The sequence below is a fragment of the Mirounga leonina genome, unplaced genomic scaffold, assembly GCF_011800145.1.
Source record: "Mirounga leonina isolate KUSES-001 unplaced genomic scaffold, KU_Mleo_1.0 Mir_197, whole genome shotgun sequence".
NCBI classification, from domain to species: domain Eukaryota; kingdom Metazoa; phylum Chordata; class Mammalia; order Carnivora; family Phocidae; genus Mirounga; species Mirounga leonina.
Window position 1 is genome coordinate 3826446 of NW_023270494.1, and position 17388 is coordinate 3843833.

Sequence of the window (17388 nt, forward strand, 5' to 3'; positions counted from 1 at the left end):
CACGGCGGGTGCCCGTACCTGGGGCGTGAGGTTGCGGAGAACGAGCCAGCTGCTTGTCCGTCCTGAGGTGTCGGTGCTCCACGCGGAACCTGCGCGAGCCGGGGGAGAGCCCCGTCAGCACGACCCCCGGAGGCTTCCTGCCCATGCACGTGGCAGCATGGAGCGCCACTGCATGCTCTAAGCTTTCTCAACCTTTGAAAACCCACGTTCTCTTTTTGGTTTGATGAACCCAGCCCCACAATTCCTGCAGATGCCCCTGGGCGGAGGACGGCAGAAGCTCCCTTCTCCTCTGCCCCCACGGCCCTGAGAATCGATGCTCTAAGATGCTACGTGCTAACACAGCAGACCCACGGGGCTGCCATGACGGGCCCAGAGCAGTTTTCAAACGATCAGTCGCTGGTTCCAGTCTCAGCTTCTTAAACTCCCGGCGCATGTCTTCCACGGCTGCAGCTCGGCGGGGGCCCCGGCGGCGGCCAGCAGAGGTGCGGTGCCAGGATGCGGGCCCCAATTCACACGGGGGGCTTGGTTTGGGTTCTGGCCCAGAAAGCCCTTTGCTCCAGTGAAATGTTGTGGAGAAGCAAATATCAATGGCTGAAAGCGCCTTCTTGAAGGGCCCAGCGTGGCCCCTCGAAGGGTGCTGTGAGGGCCGGGACCGCCTGCCTCAGGGCAGAGGCCGGAAACCATGGCAGCTGGAGCGCTGGGCCCACACACTGCCCAGAGTCCAGGGCCCCTTGACCCCTCCTAGGCTCTCCTGGGTTCTAGGGGTGGGGGGAGCAGTTCTTACAGAAGAGCTAGAGGACAAGATGACAGGCATTTTCATTCCCTAAAGGGCAAGCAGAGCAGGCCCCGAGCCCCCGCAATCCCCAACCTGCCCCACTTGCACACCAAGAGGGCGGATGCGTACCCGAGGAGTAAGAGCTGGTCCAGCCGAGGGGGCTGGCTCCCCAGGTGGAGGAAGGCTTGGGATTGGTTAACCCTGGAGGTGGTCTTGTGGGTGCAGTAGTGTTTCTGGGCACCTTCCACAGTTCGTGAGACAGAGAGGCTTGCGTGTGGGAGGCAGGGCCAGAGGACCACGTCGATTTAATGTCTGACAGTTTACCTAGAAGGCAGGGAGACAGAGCACAGGCATTCTTGAGACAGAGAAGAAAAGTCACTGCAGTGTTTGGCGAAGCGTACAAAGTGCTTCCGGCACCAGCAGACTGTGGGATAAGAAAGAAACACCAAGTAAAGCACCCCCACACGAAGGTAAGTGCTCTCTCGAATTCCTGCCCAGAGACCACCTGCCTGTGCCCAGTGCCCAGTGGAGGCCTCACCGGGACACTTCTGATGCTGAATTCGCTGACTGTGCCAGACCCAAGTCTGCCACCGAGAAAACAGCATTTCCGTAGTTCGAGGTTAAAACTAACTATCCACATGTTCTATTGGGACAAGCTTATAATGGAACACATTAGCCGAGGTCAAAAGCCTAACATGTGTAGATCCTTTCACTATTTCTTTAGCTATCAGTCCCTTTTCAAGGAAGCACCCCCCGACGACCCGCAGCTTTGAGATGAGCCCGCCAGGCCGCATGACAGAGACGGACGCGCATGGCCCAGCTGCCGGGGGCTGAGCGTTTGGCATCTCAGTTCCTCCGTTGTGGGGAGTGTTTGAAGGCTCTCTGGGAGAAGAAAACCAAACTGCTAACAACTCCGAACCCCAGCTTCTCATATGCCCAGGGCTCGGTTGGGAGGTGCACACACCTGGACGTCTGCCAGGCCTGCCTCACCAGTCCAGCACGACCAGGACAGGAAGTGCTGGAGGCAAAGTGGTGGCTGTCGCGGTGTCCCTGGGTAGCACACAGCGACCAGATCCCGTGCGGGGCTCCTCTCCACCCCTAGCCACCAAGACTTCAAACAAACAAACGCTAATCTTAGCAAAGGTGTCATTGATCGGAAAAGCAAAAATGCTATAAAAACTGCCGGAGATACAGGGAAAATGATTTGATTCTGCCCCTTCTCTTCAGCTAAATGACCATGAAGGTAGTAAAGGTCTACATACATCTCCTCTGTAAACATCAGGAAGAATAAACATTAGAAAGAGTGAAATAATCCAGATGCTCTGTTTTCAATAAGATGCTAAACTATATGTTGAGTCACTATATTTATACCTGAAACTGCATGTTAACAACACTGGGGTTAAAATAAAATAAAATAATAAATTGACTACAGAGTGGGGGAAAAAAAAGGATGCTAAAATATATCAAAACGACTTTCTTCCCCAGGTACTGGTATTAAAGGAATTCCTACGGCATCTTTACACCAGAAGGTCTGGATGACAAGGTTTGAAGGAATACAGAAATATACTTGAAGAAGTCTTTAAACAATAAACATTCCTTCTTTAAGATTTCTGTCTACTTACAAACCTGACACATGTCTTGTTAGTGTCTGGGCCTGCATCTCTTTATATCCTTAAAGTCTTAAAATTTTCACGTTCAGATTCCCCTGAAGTTTTTATGACACACAATTCTCAATTCTTCTCTAAGCCTAAACGAAATGTCTCACTTCAAAAACTTCTAACAGTCTAGGGTAACAGAGAAATAGCCCAGGCGGGAAGCAGCCACACTTTCTGGGACCTACTCTTGTCTCCCCCATCGACTTCCCAGCAGGGGCCGCCTGCACGGTCTGAAGGCCCGTGTCCCCCTCACGCCCCCTCACGCTGTAGCCACGGGGGAGGGGAGGGGAGCAGGTCCGTGTGGGCAGCAGGTGCGCCCCATCCTACGCGCCCTTCGCGACAGCCCCGCAGAGGCCATGTTCCCATTCCCGCGGCACTCGGCAGGGGGGCGAGGTGCCCAGGCCCCCTCTCTGTCACACCACCGGCCCCCCACCCCCCCACCTGCGGGGTGAGCGGGTGGACGTCAGGAGAAGCCAGTGCGTACCTGCAATGCTGGGCGCGGGCGCGATGCTGCTGAAGGAGCGAGCGTAGCCAGAGGCACTGAGCGGCCAGGCACTCGAGGAAGGCAGCGCGGCACTCTGAGATGTCGGGGGGGAGGACCCTGCAGAGGCAGACACGGCGCTGGGACAGTGCCACCCACCAAGAGGAAGGCTCCGCTGAAGGGGCCGGGGCTGGCTGGAGGCGGGGAGGGGCTGCCCATACAGGCGTGACGTGGCCAAGGCCATGACCAGGGTGGGCAGCCGCCTGGATCCCAGGGCCCAGGAGGCGGAGGCTGGGAGGCAGCGGCAGCCTCTCAGAGGCAGGGCCTCCAGGCACGAGGGAAGAGGATCAGCGGCAGAATGCCGAGAACGCCAGCCAGAGTGTGAACCGACCGCACGGCCTCCCTCCCACGTAGGCTAAAACTCACAGTACAGGGCACTCTCCATCTTTCCACACCTCAAACAATATCCACAAAGTTAAAAACCAAGCTTTTTGTTGTACATTTTACCGTAGAAAGACCAGCACTTCGTTCTGACTCAAAACGTCTCAGGTGTCCACTAGCTCCTGTCCGAGCCTCTCCCTGTGAGACGGGCATGAGGCAGCGCCCCGTGTGGGGAGCTGGAGGGCTGTACCCTCAACTGCAGTCCCCTCCAGGGAAAACACCTGCTCATGCACCTGGGGGCGGTGGTCTCCCCTGTGCAGCTCCCTGCTGTCCGGCGGCTCTGTGCCGCCCTCCCCCAGGCTTCTCTGAGGAGAGCAGGAAGCCGGGGAACGAGGAGGGGGAAGCAGTGCTGGCAGTTCAGCTTAGAGCCAGACAGAATCAGAGCTCCTCCGATTCGGAAAGTTACTCCACTGGTGTGTGGAAGCTGGTGGGGTGGGAACATGAGATGTGACAGTCTGCTTGTCATATTTACTTCCACAAACAGAATCTCACAAGACATGGAAGCCAGATGCAGGGCCCCACCTGGGCTGGTGCACCGGACAACCTCAGGGGTACCCTTCACAGAGACTACCAGGCAATGGGGCACCTCTCAGACTTGTGCAGTGTGCAACCTGCACAGCTGTCTACAACTGGCCTACTGTGATTGACCTCCATAGAATGAGGGCACGAGAACTCATGAACATTACAAATGATTTGTAACCTGCAAGTCCACAATCTAAAAAAAAAAAACCAGTCCTACTGATATCCTAAGCTTATGTCCCAAACACTCCTCTTTCATTTACCAACAAAATGTCATCAACCCAAGATCCCAAGATTACAGACTATTTAACCCTCTTTGGTATTTCTTTTATAATTTAACAATAGAGTGCTTAGATTTTAACAGTGTTCTACTTTTGAAAATTTTTTTTAATTTTTTTAAATTTTTTAAACATTTTATTATTATTTTTTTAAAGATTTTATTTATTTATTTGAGAGAGAGAATGAGAGAGAGCATGAGAGGGAAGAGGGTCAGAGGGAGAAGCAGACCCCCCGCTGAGCAGGGAGCCCGATGCGGGACTCGATCCCGGGACTCCAGGATCATGACCTGAGCCGAAGGCAGTCGCTTAACCAACTGAGCCACCCAGGCACCCGAAATTTTTATTTTTAATAGTGGAATTTGTCCCATGAAATTATAGCTTATTTTTCTTTCTGGATGAAATGTAGTATCAATATGCTATGAAATGCCATGACTGTACTTCACCATGCCAGTTACTGTTCATTCTGTCCGGATTAAAGCTATACCAACTGAGGGTTGCTGGAGTGGTGGGGGGTGGGAGGGATGGGGTGGCTGGGTGATAGACACTGGGGAGGGTATATGCTATGGTGAGCGCTGTGAATTGTGTAAGACTGTTGAATCACAGATCTGTACCTCTGAAACAAATAATACGTTGTATGTTAAAAAAAAAAAAAAGAAAGAAAAAGATAGCAGGAGGGGAAGAATGAAGGGGGGGAAATCGGAGGGGGAGACGAACCATGAGAGACGATAGACTCTGAAAAACAAACTGAGGGTTCTAGAGGGGAGGGGGGTGGGAGGATGGGTTAGCCTGGTGATGGGTACTGAAGAGGGCACGTTCTGCATGGAGCACTGGGTGTTATACGCAAACAACGAATCATGGAACACTACATCAAAAACTAATGACGTAATGTATGGGGATTAACATAATTAAAAAAAAAGAATTTGAAAAACAAAGTGAATTAGTGAACCCTAATGTAAAAAAAAACCGCTATACCTACCATCCATATACTGTAAATATGTAAACTTTAATATCAAATCAGAATTTAATGTCAATGGCAGTAAATGAAAAACAAAAATGCAAATTAAAAAGCAACACCTAGTATAATTGATACTCGACAGAAAAAATAGAAAATCGCATTATGAAAATATGTAAAATAAGCCAATACCAAGAGGTTAACAGCTATTCTCCCTGTTTCTAGGGCATGTTTTCTTAATTTTCTTCTCTCTCTACTTTAAGTCAAGCTGTTTAGTCAAGACTAGGATAGCTGGGGGGCACCCGGCTGGCTCATTCGGTGAAGCGTATAACTCTTGATCTCGGGGTTGTGGATCCAAGCCCCACACTGGGTACAGAAATGACTTAAAAATTAAAAACAAACTGGGGCGCCTGGCTGGCTCAGCCCGGGGAGCATGTGACTCTCAATCTCCGGGTCATGAGTTCAAGCCCCATGTTGGGTGTGGAGCCCACTTCAAAACAACAACAACAACAACAACAACAACAACAAAAAGTATAAAAAAAAATATGATGGCTTTTGTGGCTCGGTCCCTGAGCAAGGTCAGCCAAAGGGGCTGCCTGGAAGCTCCTGGTGTGTGGGGAGCAGCATGTCACGCTCTGGAGAGAGGCAGTGGGCAAGGTCCCGCCTCTGCAGCTCAGCTGTGCTGGGGCGGGGACATTATCACGTCCCCGGTTCTACAGAAAGAGAAGTTCTCTATGTTCCTTCTCCCAAATAACAAACCACGAGGCCACAGGAGCAGAGGAGGAAGGGTTCTCCAGGGCGTGCAGGAGGGCCCAGGGGAGACTGCCCCTAGAAGTCACACGACATCACCCAGGCTGGACGGCTGCTTGCCTCTTTACTCTGGAGCCGGAGACCCCACTTTCTCATCTGGTGCTGACACCAGTGCCTCTGTCACTTCCAGATGCTCTTCTGCCTGTCTCTGCCTCAGCCACTCTGGACGGGAGGACAGCTGCTGGGCCCTGCCCGCAGAATTCACCTCCTTCTCCGGGCTGCCTTCGTCACGTCACGGCACACTCGTGCAAATGTGGAGGTCACCCGCAAGGCTCCAGGGGCCACTTGGGAGGCCAGAGGACCACTGGAGGACCCACGGGGCACTGGCGGGAAGCTCTGTGCGACACTGAGCAACCTTGACGCTTTCCGAGGTCTCTCAATACCCAGGTCAGTGCTGCCCTTTCACACCTGCCCACAAGCCTCAAAATCCACTGACGGACGGTCCTGCCGGGACACAACCCTCCGGCCACACTCAGGGCGACGAGCACTGAGGGTGGAGTCTGACTTCTGGCTGGTGCCTCACACTGTCCCCCCTCTTACACAGGCCCCACTTCCTGTCCTCGGTACCACTGTTCTGTCCCTGACGGCATGGCCGCTCCAGGAAGCGGCTGCATCGAAACACGAGGAATGCACAGCATTGAACAGGATGAGCCGGACTTCTGCTGGTTTTCCACCAAACCACAGGAACACCTAGAAGCCCATCACTTTAAAGAACCACTAAAGAACTGCATCTCTCCCCCAGTCTTGCTTTAAGCAGGAAACCCGAATGCACATTCTGGGACTACCTGAGTGGCCATGGCCACCCTACCACTCCCTCCCTCTACTGGTACATTGGCGCAGCCACCATATGGGCGCCGGCCCGTCCAGAGCTGCTCCATCCGCCCCTCCCGGCGTCACGCCTGAGAGCTGCATGGATGCTTCCAACGGCTCAGCCAGCTCCTCACTGCCTCCTCCTGGATCCTCAAGTCTGACGTAGGGTGTGCCCAAATCTAGCACCCTGAGCTGTGCCAGGAACGGATTTCAGTCTTTTTACCAGACTTTGTGGAAGGAAACAGACCGAGATGGAGGAGGAAGGGGTTGATTCACCTGCAGTTTAAATAGATTTTAAGTGGGAACTTTTTCACTGGGAAGCTTAATGGTTAATATTGGGATCTTATAACACAGTGATCAGAAATAATGTGTTAATAAATCCAGGAAATCCATTTCCATGTTCACCATCACCACTACCTCCAGATGGTAAGAAGTGTCCACAGATGTGTCTCACAGTGTCCCTGCCCCGCGGCCCGCACACCACCCCGGAGCCCCCGAATGCACGCAGGGAGACCTTCCATGTCGAGCAGGTAGCACCCCATTCTCACCTCCACTCTTGAGGAGGTAGCGGTTGACGTCCTGTATGGTGGTATTGATGGTGGGCCCGGTGGGGACACTTCCAGGAGTGACGTCAGGGTCGTTCTCAGGGTCTATATTCTGAAGTCCTTTCCATGGAACTCCAGGATGGAATTCTGGAAAATGCCAAACAAAATGGAAAACAAAACATGAATATTATAGTATCTTCACATTCCTTCGTGACAATTTATGGAAATTCTTATAATTTGCTAGTTAAAACAGGAGACACATCCTAGACTTTCAGTAAATCATCAATCCTCTGGAACAAGCTAGAAGCAGGGATTAGAGCTGCCACATTAAGAGAGTGTTCAGACGGTGTGGAGTCTAGAAACAGTCTGGCCAGATGCAATACAGCGTCCCTTCTCCTTCCGCTCCTCTCACTGAACTAGGGGACTACAGGAAAGCGCTGGGTGCTAAGCACTTCCCAAATTCCTATGACAAACGGATTTCCAGTGGAAAAGCCAAAGCTATGGCGTTCATGCTTCCAGGACTCTCAGCCCAGACCCTGGCTTCTCTGGAGCGGAACCTCTGTCCTCAGACTTGGGGCGGCTCTGATCTGCCGCTGCACGGAAGTGCCGCATGCTCTCACCTGGGGGCCAGTTGATGCTGGAGCCATTGGAGATTTTATCACTGTCAGACTTGGCACGTGACCAGCTATGGGGAACCGCTACAGGAGGACTGGCTGGTGACTCACTGTTCTGGATTAAATCGTACCGGCCGTAGGAGTCGTCGATGGAGGACTTAGCTGGAGGCCCAACGCTTAGACCTCCAGGGATAGCACCTGCGGGGACAGCAGGAGACAAAGAGCTGAGTGAACAGGGGAGCCCCTGAGCCCTCACTGCTAGGCACCGGGCCCTGCCCCTTTCAGAGGTACATGAACCATCAGACTTGGTTTGTCCTGCACTCTCTAAGGATAAGTGACTATTTTGGTTAGCCTAAAATTTGTCTGTGGAAGACCAAAATTCTTTTTATTCTTTAAAGCTTTTATTTTTAAGTGATCTCTACCCCAACATGGGGCTCAAACACACAACCATGAGACCCGGAGTTGCACGCTCAACCGACTGAGCCAGCAAGGCACCCCAAAACCAAAATTCCTTAAGAACCATTTTAGTTTGTTGAGTTGGAAATCTTGATAAAACACAAACCCATATCATTGAAAGCGGGCCTGTGCCTTTCTGGGACCAGCTTATGAGTCTCTGTGCTTAGCGATGGACTCTGTGGTTGCGTGCGTCCTGCCCTCCCTCTGGAAGGACATACTGGGCATGTGAACACAGGGCCCTTATCTTCTGGACTGGACCACCCGGCCAGGGGTGGCCGTGCTCTCCTGCCAAGGAAAGTGCCCAGGCAGCCTGTGATGATTCTCTTGTAGAGTTAACCGTTAGGAAAAACTGTGTTTTTCCTTTTAGAATATTTACATCAAGAGAGAATCATACACCTATTACATTTTCTCTGCCATTTATGCTATTAGGAAACTGGGAGCTAAAGTTAATGCTTACTAGTGAGGTCGCTGCCTCTGGTTATTAGCACTTTTGCTTCTTCCTTTTTTTCAAGGCATCTGATTTTCTACTGTGTTTTATCATTTTATTGAAAAAAATTTCTTCTCAGTAAACAAATTTTTTTGTTGAAGAGTACAGATATAAATAAAAAATATGCAGCTATGACCAATATTCTTTGCTACTCTGGGGCGTTTTCAACTCCTTCTGCATTTGTAGCAAAGATCTGGAGGCTGAGGTTTCAGGAAGTTTGACCGTGCACTAGCTGGGATCTTACACACTCTGTGATGGAACGGAAGATTCCATTCTAGTGGAATTCTCAGACAAGAGATGCAGCTCTACATGCTCTACATGGACAGTCAGGAGCATGTTCTACAACCGGAGAGTCAGCGAGTGGAACAGCAGCGACTGGACCACAGGCACCCCGGCCTGGACATACCATGCTTGCTGGGGTTCTGATCGAGGGGAGCAGCAGCACCGGGTAAGTTGTCCATCGGGTTGGGGTGTGTCCACTGAGGGAGGCGTGACTGGGACTGAGACGGGTCCTTCACCGACAAACCACCAGTCATGTCCATGCTGTTGACATTCATGTTTGGGTTCAGTCCGGCTAAAAATAAAAATGCTATTAGGATATGCCTGCTCTTCTTCTAAATTTTATTACATCCTAAAGCTCTCCTGGAGAATCAATCCAAGTCTTAACTCATGGCCACACACTTAACTCTTAACTTTTAATGCTGGTAGAAAGAAAAGCTTTTTGTCTTTTTAACAACACATATTTCCAGGAATATTATTCCCGAATTAAGGTGAAATGGTAATGAATATTCTCTGGTTAAGTAAGACCAATGACTCTCTTCATTTCACTTGTTTCAGAGCTAAACACGGTCCCGGTGCTCCTCAGAACCCACAGAAAGACAGGGCAAGTCTAGACAATGAGGAAAATCTTTTCTGATCTTAGGATATCTTAGGGAAACTCAGCAGATCAGGACAACTCCTTCAGAGTTCTAGACAGTGTTCTAAAGTACCAGAACAGGCTGGTAGGGATAATTCCATTCCACCTTTAGTGAATTTACTTTATGAAAGTCTGCTCTTCAGGAGTTTATAAATATCAGACTCCTTTTAAGGACTTGACCTATTGGAGGGCGTGGCAGGGCTGCCATCTGCCCCCGGCTGGAACGGTGTGCCAATCCTGGGTTTTCTTTCTTACGGCTAAAAGCACGTGCTGCCGTTATCTGGCAACACCATGTCAGGTTACTAGAGGGGCGAGGAGGATGATATAGAGTCCCCGACAGGGACTGAATGCTCGGTGATGGAGAATAACCCCAGGATTCACAGATCATACATCCTGGTACGTCAGTCAAAGTGCATCTCTACTTGTAAGCAAGGTATTGAACAGGTTTGTTCTTGGCTTTAAATCCATGTCTGCAAACTCAAATGCCTACATGGGCCAGGCGGCTGTGAAGTGGGGATGGTGGTGAACCTGACGGTGCTTGTCCCACCCAGAGTGCCAGCTGCTGGTGCCAGCCTGTGACAGCCACAGGGAAGGCAGACCCCACGGAGCCATTTTAAGAGAAGCAAGAAGTTACTTTTATTTAAAAATTTCCAATTTGTAAACACTGGTAATTAACACACACACACACACACACACTTTGCAGATGAAACACACCACCTGGGCAGGTCAGATGCCGCCAGTGGCTGTCTGTGTGAGGTTGGCACGGAAGGCAACCTTCGCTTCCATTTGCAGACATGTAGTTGGGTGAGGGGACAGTGAGGCCGGGCTGCAGCCCGGCCTTCCAAGTGTTGGGCCTGCCTCCCCAGCTTGCCCGCTCATCTGTGGCCCCCCGCCACAAGTTAGCATGACTGCCCAGGGCATGCCCTGTCCTGCCAGGCTCTGGTCACTGAAGTCCTGCTCATCTGAGATCCACGCTTGGCCCCTGCGCTGGGTTTTTCTTTCACCATTCATGGTGAACACCAGCTCTCCCTTCTCTGCAGCACTGCCTATGAAGCTGTTTTTCATTATTCTGTGCCTGATCTTCCCGTGTGGACGACAAATTCCAGCAGTTAAGAAACAGCAGAGTAAGGAGACGCTGCGTGGGAAGGAAGGTGGACGGAGCTACAACCATTGAAGAAAAATGCCAAGAACCAAGCAGAGAGGAAATTTTATAGGCTAAGTTTCTTATACTGGATCAGCTATTTTTTCTTTTTAAAGATTTTTATTTGTCAGAGAGAGAGAGAGAGAGAGCACAAGCAGGGGGAGCAGCAGAGGGAGAAGCAGACTCCCCGCTGAGCAAGGTGCCTGACGTGGGGCCGATCCCAGGACCCGTGATCATGACCTGAGCTGAAGGCAGATACTTAACTGAGCCACCCAGGCGCCCCTGATTAGCTATTTCTTTTCTTTCTTTTTTCTTTTCTTTTTTTTTTTTTAAGATTTTATTTATTTATTTGAGACAGAGAGCATGAGAGGGAGGAGGGTCAGAGGGAGAAGCAGACTCCCTGCCGAGCAGGGAGCCGAGCAGGGAGCCCGATGCGGGACTCGATCCCGGGACTCCAGGATCATGACCTGAGCCGAAGGCAGTCGCTTAACCAACTGAGCCACCCAGGCGCCCTCTTTCTTTTTTTCTTAAGATTTTATTTTTAAGTAATCTTTACACTCAATGTGGGGCTTGAACTCACAACCCCGAGATCAAGAGCCAGCCACGCATCCCGCTCTTTATTTTCAATAAGTTTGTAAGTTTAATGTGAATATTATCAAAATTATTTTTCATCTAATTTTGAAGAGCCACTGTACTAATTTTTTCATTTGTATTAAGAAAAAAATCTTTAAGAATAAAGATTAGTGTACTTTACTCTCCAAAAATAGGTTGAGAGGCCAGATGGACACTAGCAAGCTGAAGCAGAAGCTTTTCCGGGTAACAGACAACGGAACCGGTTTCTGAAAGGGCTCCTCAACAAGATGGGCTTGTGTCTGGCTCACGTCTCACAAAGGGCTTGTTGCATGCAGCACTGTCCTGAGAACTTCACGTATTATCTCACTTAATCTTTAAAGGACCCCTTTAAATGGGGAATTGAGGCAGAGACAGTCGGGCAAGTCATGCAAGGAAGTGCTGAGCCAGCCCTGGTGGAGCTGGGACTCGGCGTGGCGGGTCACCTCTCCAGCCAGGCCTCGGCCACCAGACTGTCCTCCGTGCACACAAAGGGCTGTGAGCGTGGGGCAATGAGAAAGGGATGGGATGATTACAGTTAGCATTCATCAGGTTCATATTAAGGACATACCATAAGGACTGCATGTCAAGGAGAACATGCTCGTACGATTAGGATTTACAGCTCTTTTCAGGGCAGTATGAAGGAAAGGGACACCATCAGCCAGTAGCAAACTCACTATCACGCATCTGACCTTTGCTCCTGATATGTATTTCCTGGGTTACTGGTTCCCTTTGTCCTGGAGCTTCATACTAACAGCCACCTAGCAGACAAGCCTGAGAGCGGTCACCAGGTTCTGGATTCTTACATCAAACTGGTTCACGTATAATCCATTTACTGATATACCTCCCTGGGACATTTCCTCGATCCTGCCTGCAGTTATGTAACCCGTGCCCCTCCTGGCTGGCTTGTAGGACCTGGAGGGTGGCACCGTGTCTTCTGCCGACCCGCGGATTTCATGTGCTGAGCATGCTTCCTACAGGTTAGGGGTCAACACATGCATGTTGATTTGGCAGATTATACAAACCATCGTCTACACTACAAGGCTTGTATGGACAACCACTGCTTTCCAAGAAGTACCTGATTTTTAAAAATCTAAACACATTTACTAGTAAAACCATTATAAACTCATCCCTGCAGTTAGGTGGGGGATGGTGGCTGCTGAAGAGCAGGAAACCAGGAACAGAACAAACTGATTTGACAACAGAAATGAGGGAATTCTGGGGCTCTCGCTGGTGCTCCTTTAAAAGACTTTATACTAGAAGGTATTTATGGCCATAGCAGAATTTCGCTCTGCAGAAGACGGCCAGTGGTGCTCGCCTTGGGAGAGAGCGCCGGCCCGCAGTGCGGGGACTCACCTAGAGGGTAAGGAGCAAAGGTGCTGGGTGAAGACTGTGGCTCTTTGGTCTGCAGGTCGGGCAGGCCGGGGGCCTGGGGGTGGGGGGGGAAGCTGTCCATGGCCGATTTGCCTGCAGAGGGGTGCAGAGACAGGTGCGGCGGGGGTGGCGGCGGCTTCACGAGCAGGGCCTGGGCCAGCTGGCGCTGGTGCTGCTGGATCTGCTGCTGCAGGTTAGTGATTGTGCGCGCAACCTGGCGGCAGAGATGCGAGTTGGAAAAGGTTTGAGAGTGGTGCACGTCACTTGTCTCCAGACCCAGGGCATTCAGTCTCCGCTGGTTGGACCCACCTGCTCCCAAACCAAGGTGACCCTGAGACTGCTAAAAGGGGGGGGTTAGCAAGAGAAAAGTCAATGACAACATAACAGTTTGCCCTCTAGCAACTTCAGATCAGGCAAGATGGGCGCTAGCAAGTCCAGCTACACCCCCCAGGCGATACCTACTTGCTGCTCCTGTTGTCTCATGGGTCCGGAAACATTACGCTGAGCCTGTAGCATCTGCTGCTGGATTTGTAAACGTTGGTATGCCTGTTGACAGAAAACAGTTAAGATACTGTAAGAAAGCCATCAACAAATGGTTCAACTTTTGTATATTAAAAAAAAAGAGAGAGAGAAAACAGCCAAGATTCTTGGTCCCCTTACCACACTATGGTTTAAGCATACTGTGAGGTAGAAGCATTTTTAAAAGGAGAAATGTCGGGATGCCTGGGTGGCTCAGTCGGTTAAGCGTCTGCCTTCAGCTCAGGTCATGATCCCAGGATCCTGGGATCGAGTCCCGCATCGGGCTCCCTGCTCCGCGGGGAGCCTGTTTCTCCCTCTGCCTCTGCCTCTCTCTCTCTCTTTCTATCTCTCATGAATAAATAAATAAAATCTTTAAAAATAAAAAAATAAAAAAAAAATAAAAGGAGAAATGTCTTTCCCAAACCCTTCTAGCACACAGATTTTTTTTTTTAAGATTTTATTTATTTATTTGACAGAGAGGGACAGCGAGAGAGGGAACACAAGCAGGGGAAGAGGGAGAGGGAGAAGCAGGCTTCCCGCGGAGCAGGGAGCCCGATGTGGGGCTCGATCCCAGGACCCCGGGATCATGACCCGAGCCGAAGGCAGACGCTTAACGACTGAGCCACCCAGGCGCCCCTAGCACGTAGATTTTTAAAAAGTAATTCAGTCAGTACCCTTTAGTGTAGGTAATGAGATTTGTCAGCAAATATTTTTCAGTTAACGAAGAGATCAAAATTCTTCTCCTCAAATCTTACAAACTAAAAGTAAAAGAAATGATGGGAAAACGAAAAACTACTGATTCTTACAGTGATATAGATGAAAGTTATCCAGAGTGGCTCAGACCCTAGCAGAACAGAGTGAGTGGCCACCCCAGATAATCAGAACAACACAGACTCAAGGCTTGGGAGTGCCAGGGGCCGCATGATGATGTCCCCCCCACAGGCTGCCTGAAACCGGCCTGTGGCACTGCTGGTACAGGCCCACCTGCCAAGCTGGCAAACCGTGAGCACCTTCCACACAGCCATGCGGAGGTTCCATCATTTGATCGCTTCAAAATGCTGGCTGTCGATCATACATTTTTTTCTTATAATATGGATTTTTGAGGACATGTTTAGCAAGAGGATTTATTAAAACAAGATCCATATAAAGGTAGAGACTATACTATTAGAAATGCCTCATTAATCTGTAAATTATAGAGGAATAAAATACTCCACTTAAGTGAATCCTTAAAGGTCCTAAAACAACCTCAGGATGCACCAAAACTTTATTTTACGAATTTTTGGAAAAAAAAAATTTTTTTAAACAGTATGAATTGTTTGTAAAACAGAACACATTAAACATAATTCAAGATTTTCTTGCTTTTTCCACCATCTTTTTCCGTGCTGCCATCATGGTTCACATGAATGTCCTGGTAGAGGCTCTCAAGAGCACTAACAATGCTGAAGAGAGAGGCGAAGGCCAGACTCTTACTAGGCCATGCTCCAATATCATTGTCGGGTTTCTAGTAGTAAGTAGGGCCTGGGGCTCTACTTACTACTGGAAAACTGGCCCCTTGGACTGGTTAGACTGAGTCTAATGGGCAGTAAGGGTTATAGGACTGACAGGGCCTGGGGCTCTCTTGTAAGAAAAGCTTTGGCATCAATGCTTTTGTCTATCAGCTGGGAAAATCATTGTCAACCTCACGGGCAGGTTAAACAAGTGTGGAGAGATCAGCCCCAGTTCTGATGTATAACTCAAAGATCTAGAAAAATGGCGGAATAATCTGCTCCTGTCCTGCCAGTTTGGTTTCATTGTACTGACAAGCTCAGCTAGCATTATGGACCACGAAGAATCAAGATGAAAATGCACAGGAGGGAAAATCCTGGGCTTCTTTTTCTACAGATGTAATATGTATGTGTAAATAAAATGCCTCAATGGAAAAAAAAGAGATTTTCTTGATGTCTTTCACATTATAGGGGTCAATAAAAATTACCATATAAATAAGAGATTTTAGAACATCAGTATGATAACTAGCTATGTCTTATGTCAGAATACAGCCATGTCTTCACTGTTATCAAGAAGCAGAAAGCTACTTTCCTCTATAATAATACCTCTACATAATATGCTTTTTAAATGTGTGCCTGACTTTTATGGTTGTTTCCTTCTCCATCTTTGAGGTCAGGGGTCTCTCCCTGTTGCTGCTGGTAGTAAAAGCAATAGTCCTGTGCATTCGAACCACCCACCCACCGCGCTTTCAGGTCCTGGGAAGCCTTGCTACCACGCCGCAAGGTGCCCCCCATCTCCAATTTTATGGACAAAGAAACAGCCTCTGAGAGCCTAACATAGTCGTGACCCCACTTCCTGAGCTCTGTGTTCTCCCTGAAACTACGATTTTCTCTGGGCACTTTCTTCCTCCCATCCCACACTGCTACTTACTGGAAAACTGGACCCCTTAGACTGGTTAGATCTCGTGAGGACTGACAGGGCCCAGGGCTCTCCTATAAGGAAAGCTTTGGCATCAATGCTTTTGTCTACCAGAGGCCTTTTTTCCTTCCTTAAGGATTCCTGGTCATTTTCAAGGAGATGAAGTTACTGGACAAGACTTCGAAATAAAGCAGGTGTCAACATATTAAAGAAAGGTCTTTTAGTGTATATAAATCCAGTATGCATCTAGAGATACAGTGACACGGCATTTTATGGTAAAAGCAGTAAGACTGTTGAAAATTAAAAATTTAAGGTATGTTAAATTGTAAAACTTTCAAGAATTATTAGGCTACATCAGCCTTTCTTAAAAGGGATTGTGAGAGGGCATTAAACCCTAATCTCTATGGCATCTACTGCATGTAATGAAGTAACTTCTCTTTCACGCTTCCAGAACAGTCTTTGTGTGTCCCACCCTTGAAGAACTTAGAGAATCGTCACTCAAACGAGTTTCTGTGTTCTGTGGTTCTGACGGGAAACTCTGGATGAGAAAGGCTAGCTGAGACCCTGAGCTGAAGGACACGCCTCCTGGTAAGGTCTGGGACACTCTGTGATGGGGCCAGAGAATTGACACTCTTAAGTGAAAAACTTCCTAATTTTTTCAACAGTCTGACATGAAGAAAGTGAGGCATTAACTAACTACTTTTATTAGTGGCTAGGTTGCTGGCATAGCTTCACGAATGTCAGTGTGCACTCTTCCTTAGTTCTAGAAGCTGAATGATCTGTCCACTTACCAGCTGCAGCTGATAGAGCTGGTTCAACATCGTCATATGCTGAGGATTGATTGGCGAGGTCAATAGTGCAGGGTTGAGACCAATGTTTTTTGCTGCAAACTGCAAAAGCTGTGCTTGAACCTGTTGAACACAACACAGAGTGTCAGGCACTGTGTCCCTGTCGAAATGGCCACCTGTCCAGGCAGTGTTTCAAGATGCAGAACTGATGAATTAATGACAGTTATGCTTGTCTCAAGAATGAACTTCAAAAGCCATTAAAAAACTCATGGGCTTTTTGCCATTAGTAGTTAACATGCTTCTGTAGAATATAAGGAAGGAAGGAGAGAAAGAGCCTTCTACTGCCAAATATTTTAGACACGAATTAAGATGCTAGGGCTCTGGGTAACTCCTTTCGAAAACTGATCTCACATTCTGTCACAGTGAAAATAAATGGGCATAATTTAAGGACGGGAGATAGTGAATGTGGGGTCTCAGGGAAGAAGTCGCTCCTGCTGGCAGGCACCACGCCACCCCCAGGAGGGTCTCTGCCCAGGATGGGCTCAGGAAGTGGTCTGCGCCCTCTGCCGGCCCTGCCCTGGACCGTCAATCCACATTCCCGTTCAGGGGGATCTCTTCAACTGGAATTCACTGCGCTGAAACAATCTGGGGCCTGGCGCTGGAGATTTCAATGTTTTCCACCATGGGTTATGTATGTTTATCACAACATTTATGCAAGATTGATTTTAGGTAGAACATGGACGGGCTTCTTTCACTTTAATAGTTGTCTAATGTGTATCAGAAAAATGTGATTTTTTTTCCTACTTATGACAGGT

The 17388-nt window shown here is 49.1% G+C and overlaps 1 protein-coding gene across 6 annotated transcripts in view; it reads right to left on the reverse strand.

Moving 5' to 3' along the window:
- Positions 1 to 17388, reverse strand: part of TNRC6C (trinucleotide repeat containing adaptor 6C) — a 101693-nt gene that overhangs the window by 7005 nt on the left and 77300 nt on the right. For all 6 annotated transcript variants that reach the window (XM_035025894.1, XM_035025893.1, XM_035025892.1 and 3 more), the window contains 9 exons: positions 16577 to 16696; positions 13326 to 13409; positions 12846 to 13077; positions 9230 to 9397; positions 7887 to 8078; positions 7270 to 7413; positions 2915 to 3031; positions 905 to 1099; positions 19 to 89 (listed from right to left, as the gene is read on the reverse strand). In XM_035025894.1, coding sequence (XP_034881785.1) covers positions 19 to 89; positions 905 to 1099; positions 2915 to 3031; positions 7270 to 7413; positions 7887 to 8078; positions 9230 to 9397; positions 12846 to 13077; positions 13326 to 13409; positions 16577 to 16696 — 1323 coding nt within the window. The remainder of the gene's footprint in view (positions 1 to 18; positions 90 to 904; positions 1100 to 2914; positions 3032 to 7269; positions 7414 to 7886; positions 8079 to 9229; positions 9398 to 12845; positions 13078 to 13325; positions 13410 to 16576; positions 16697 to 17388) is intronic.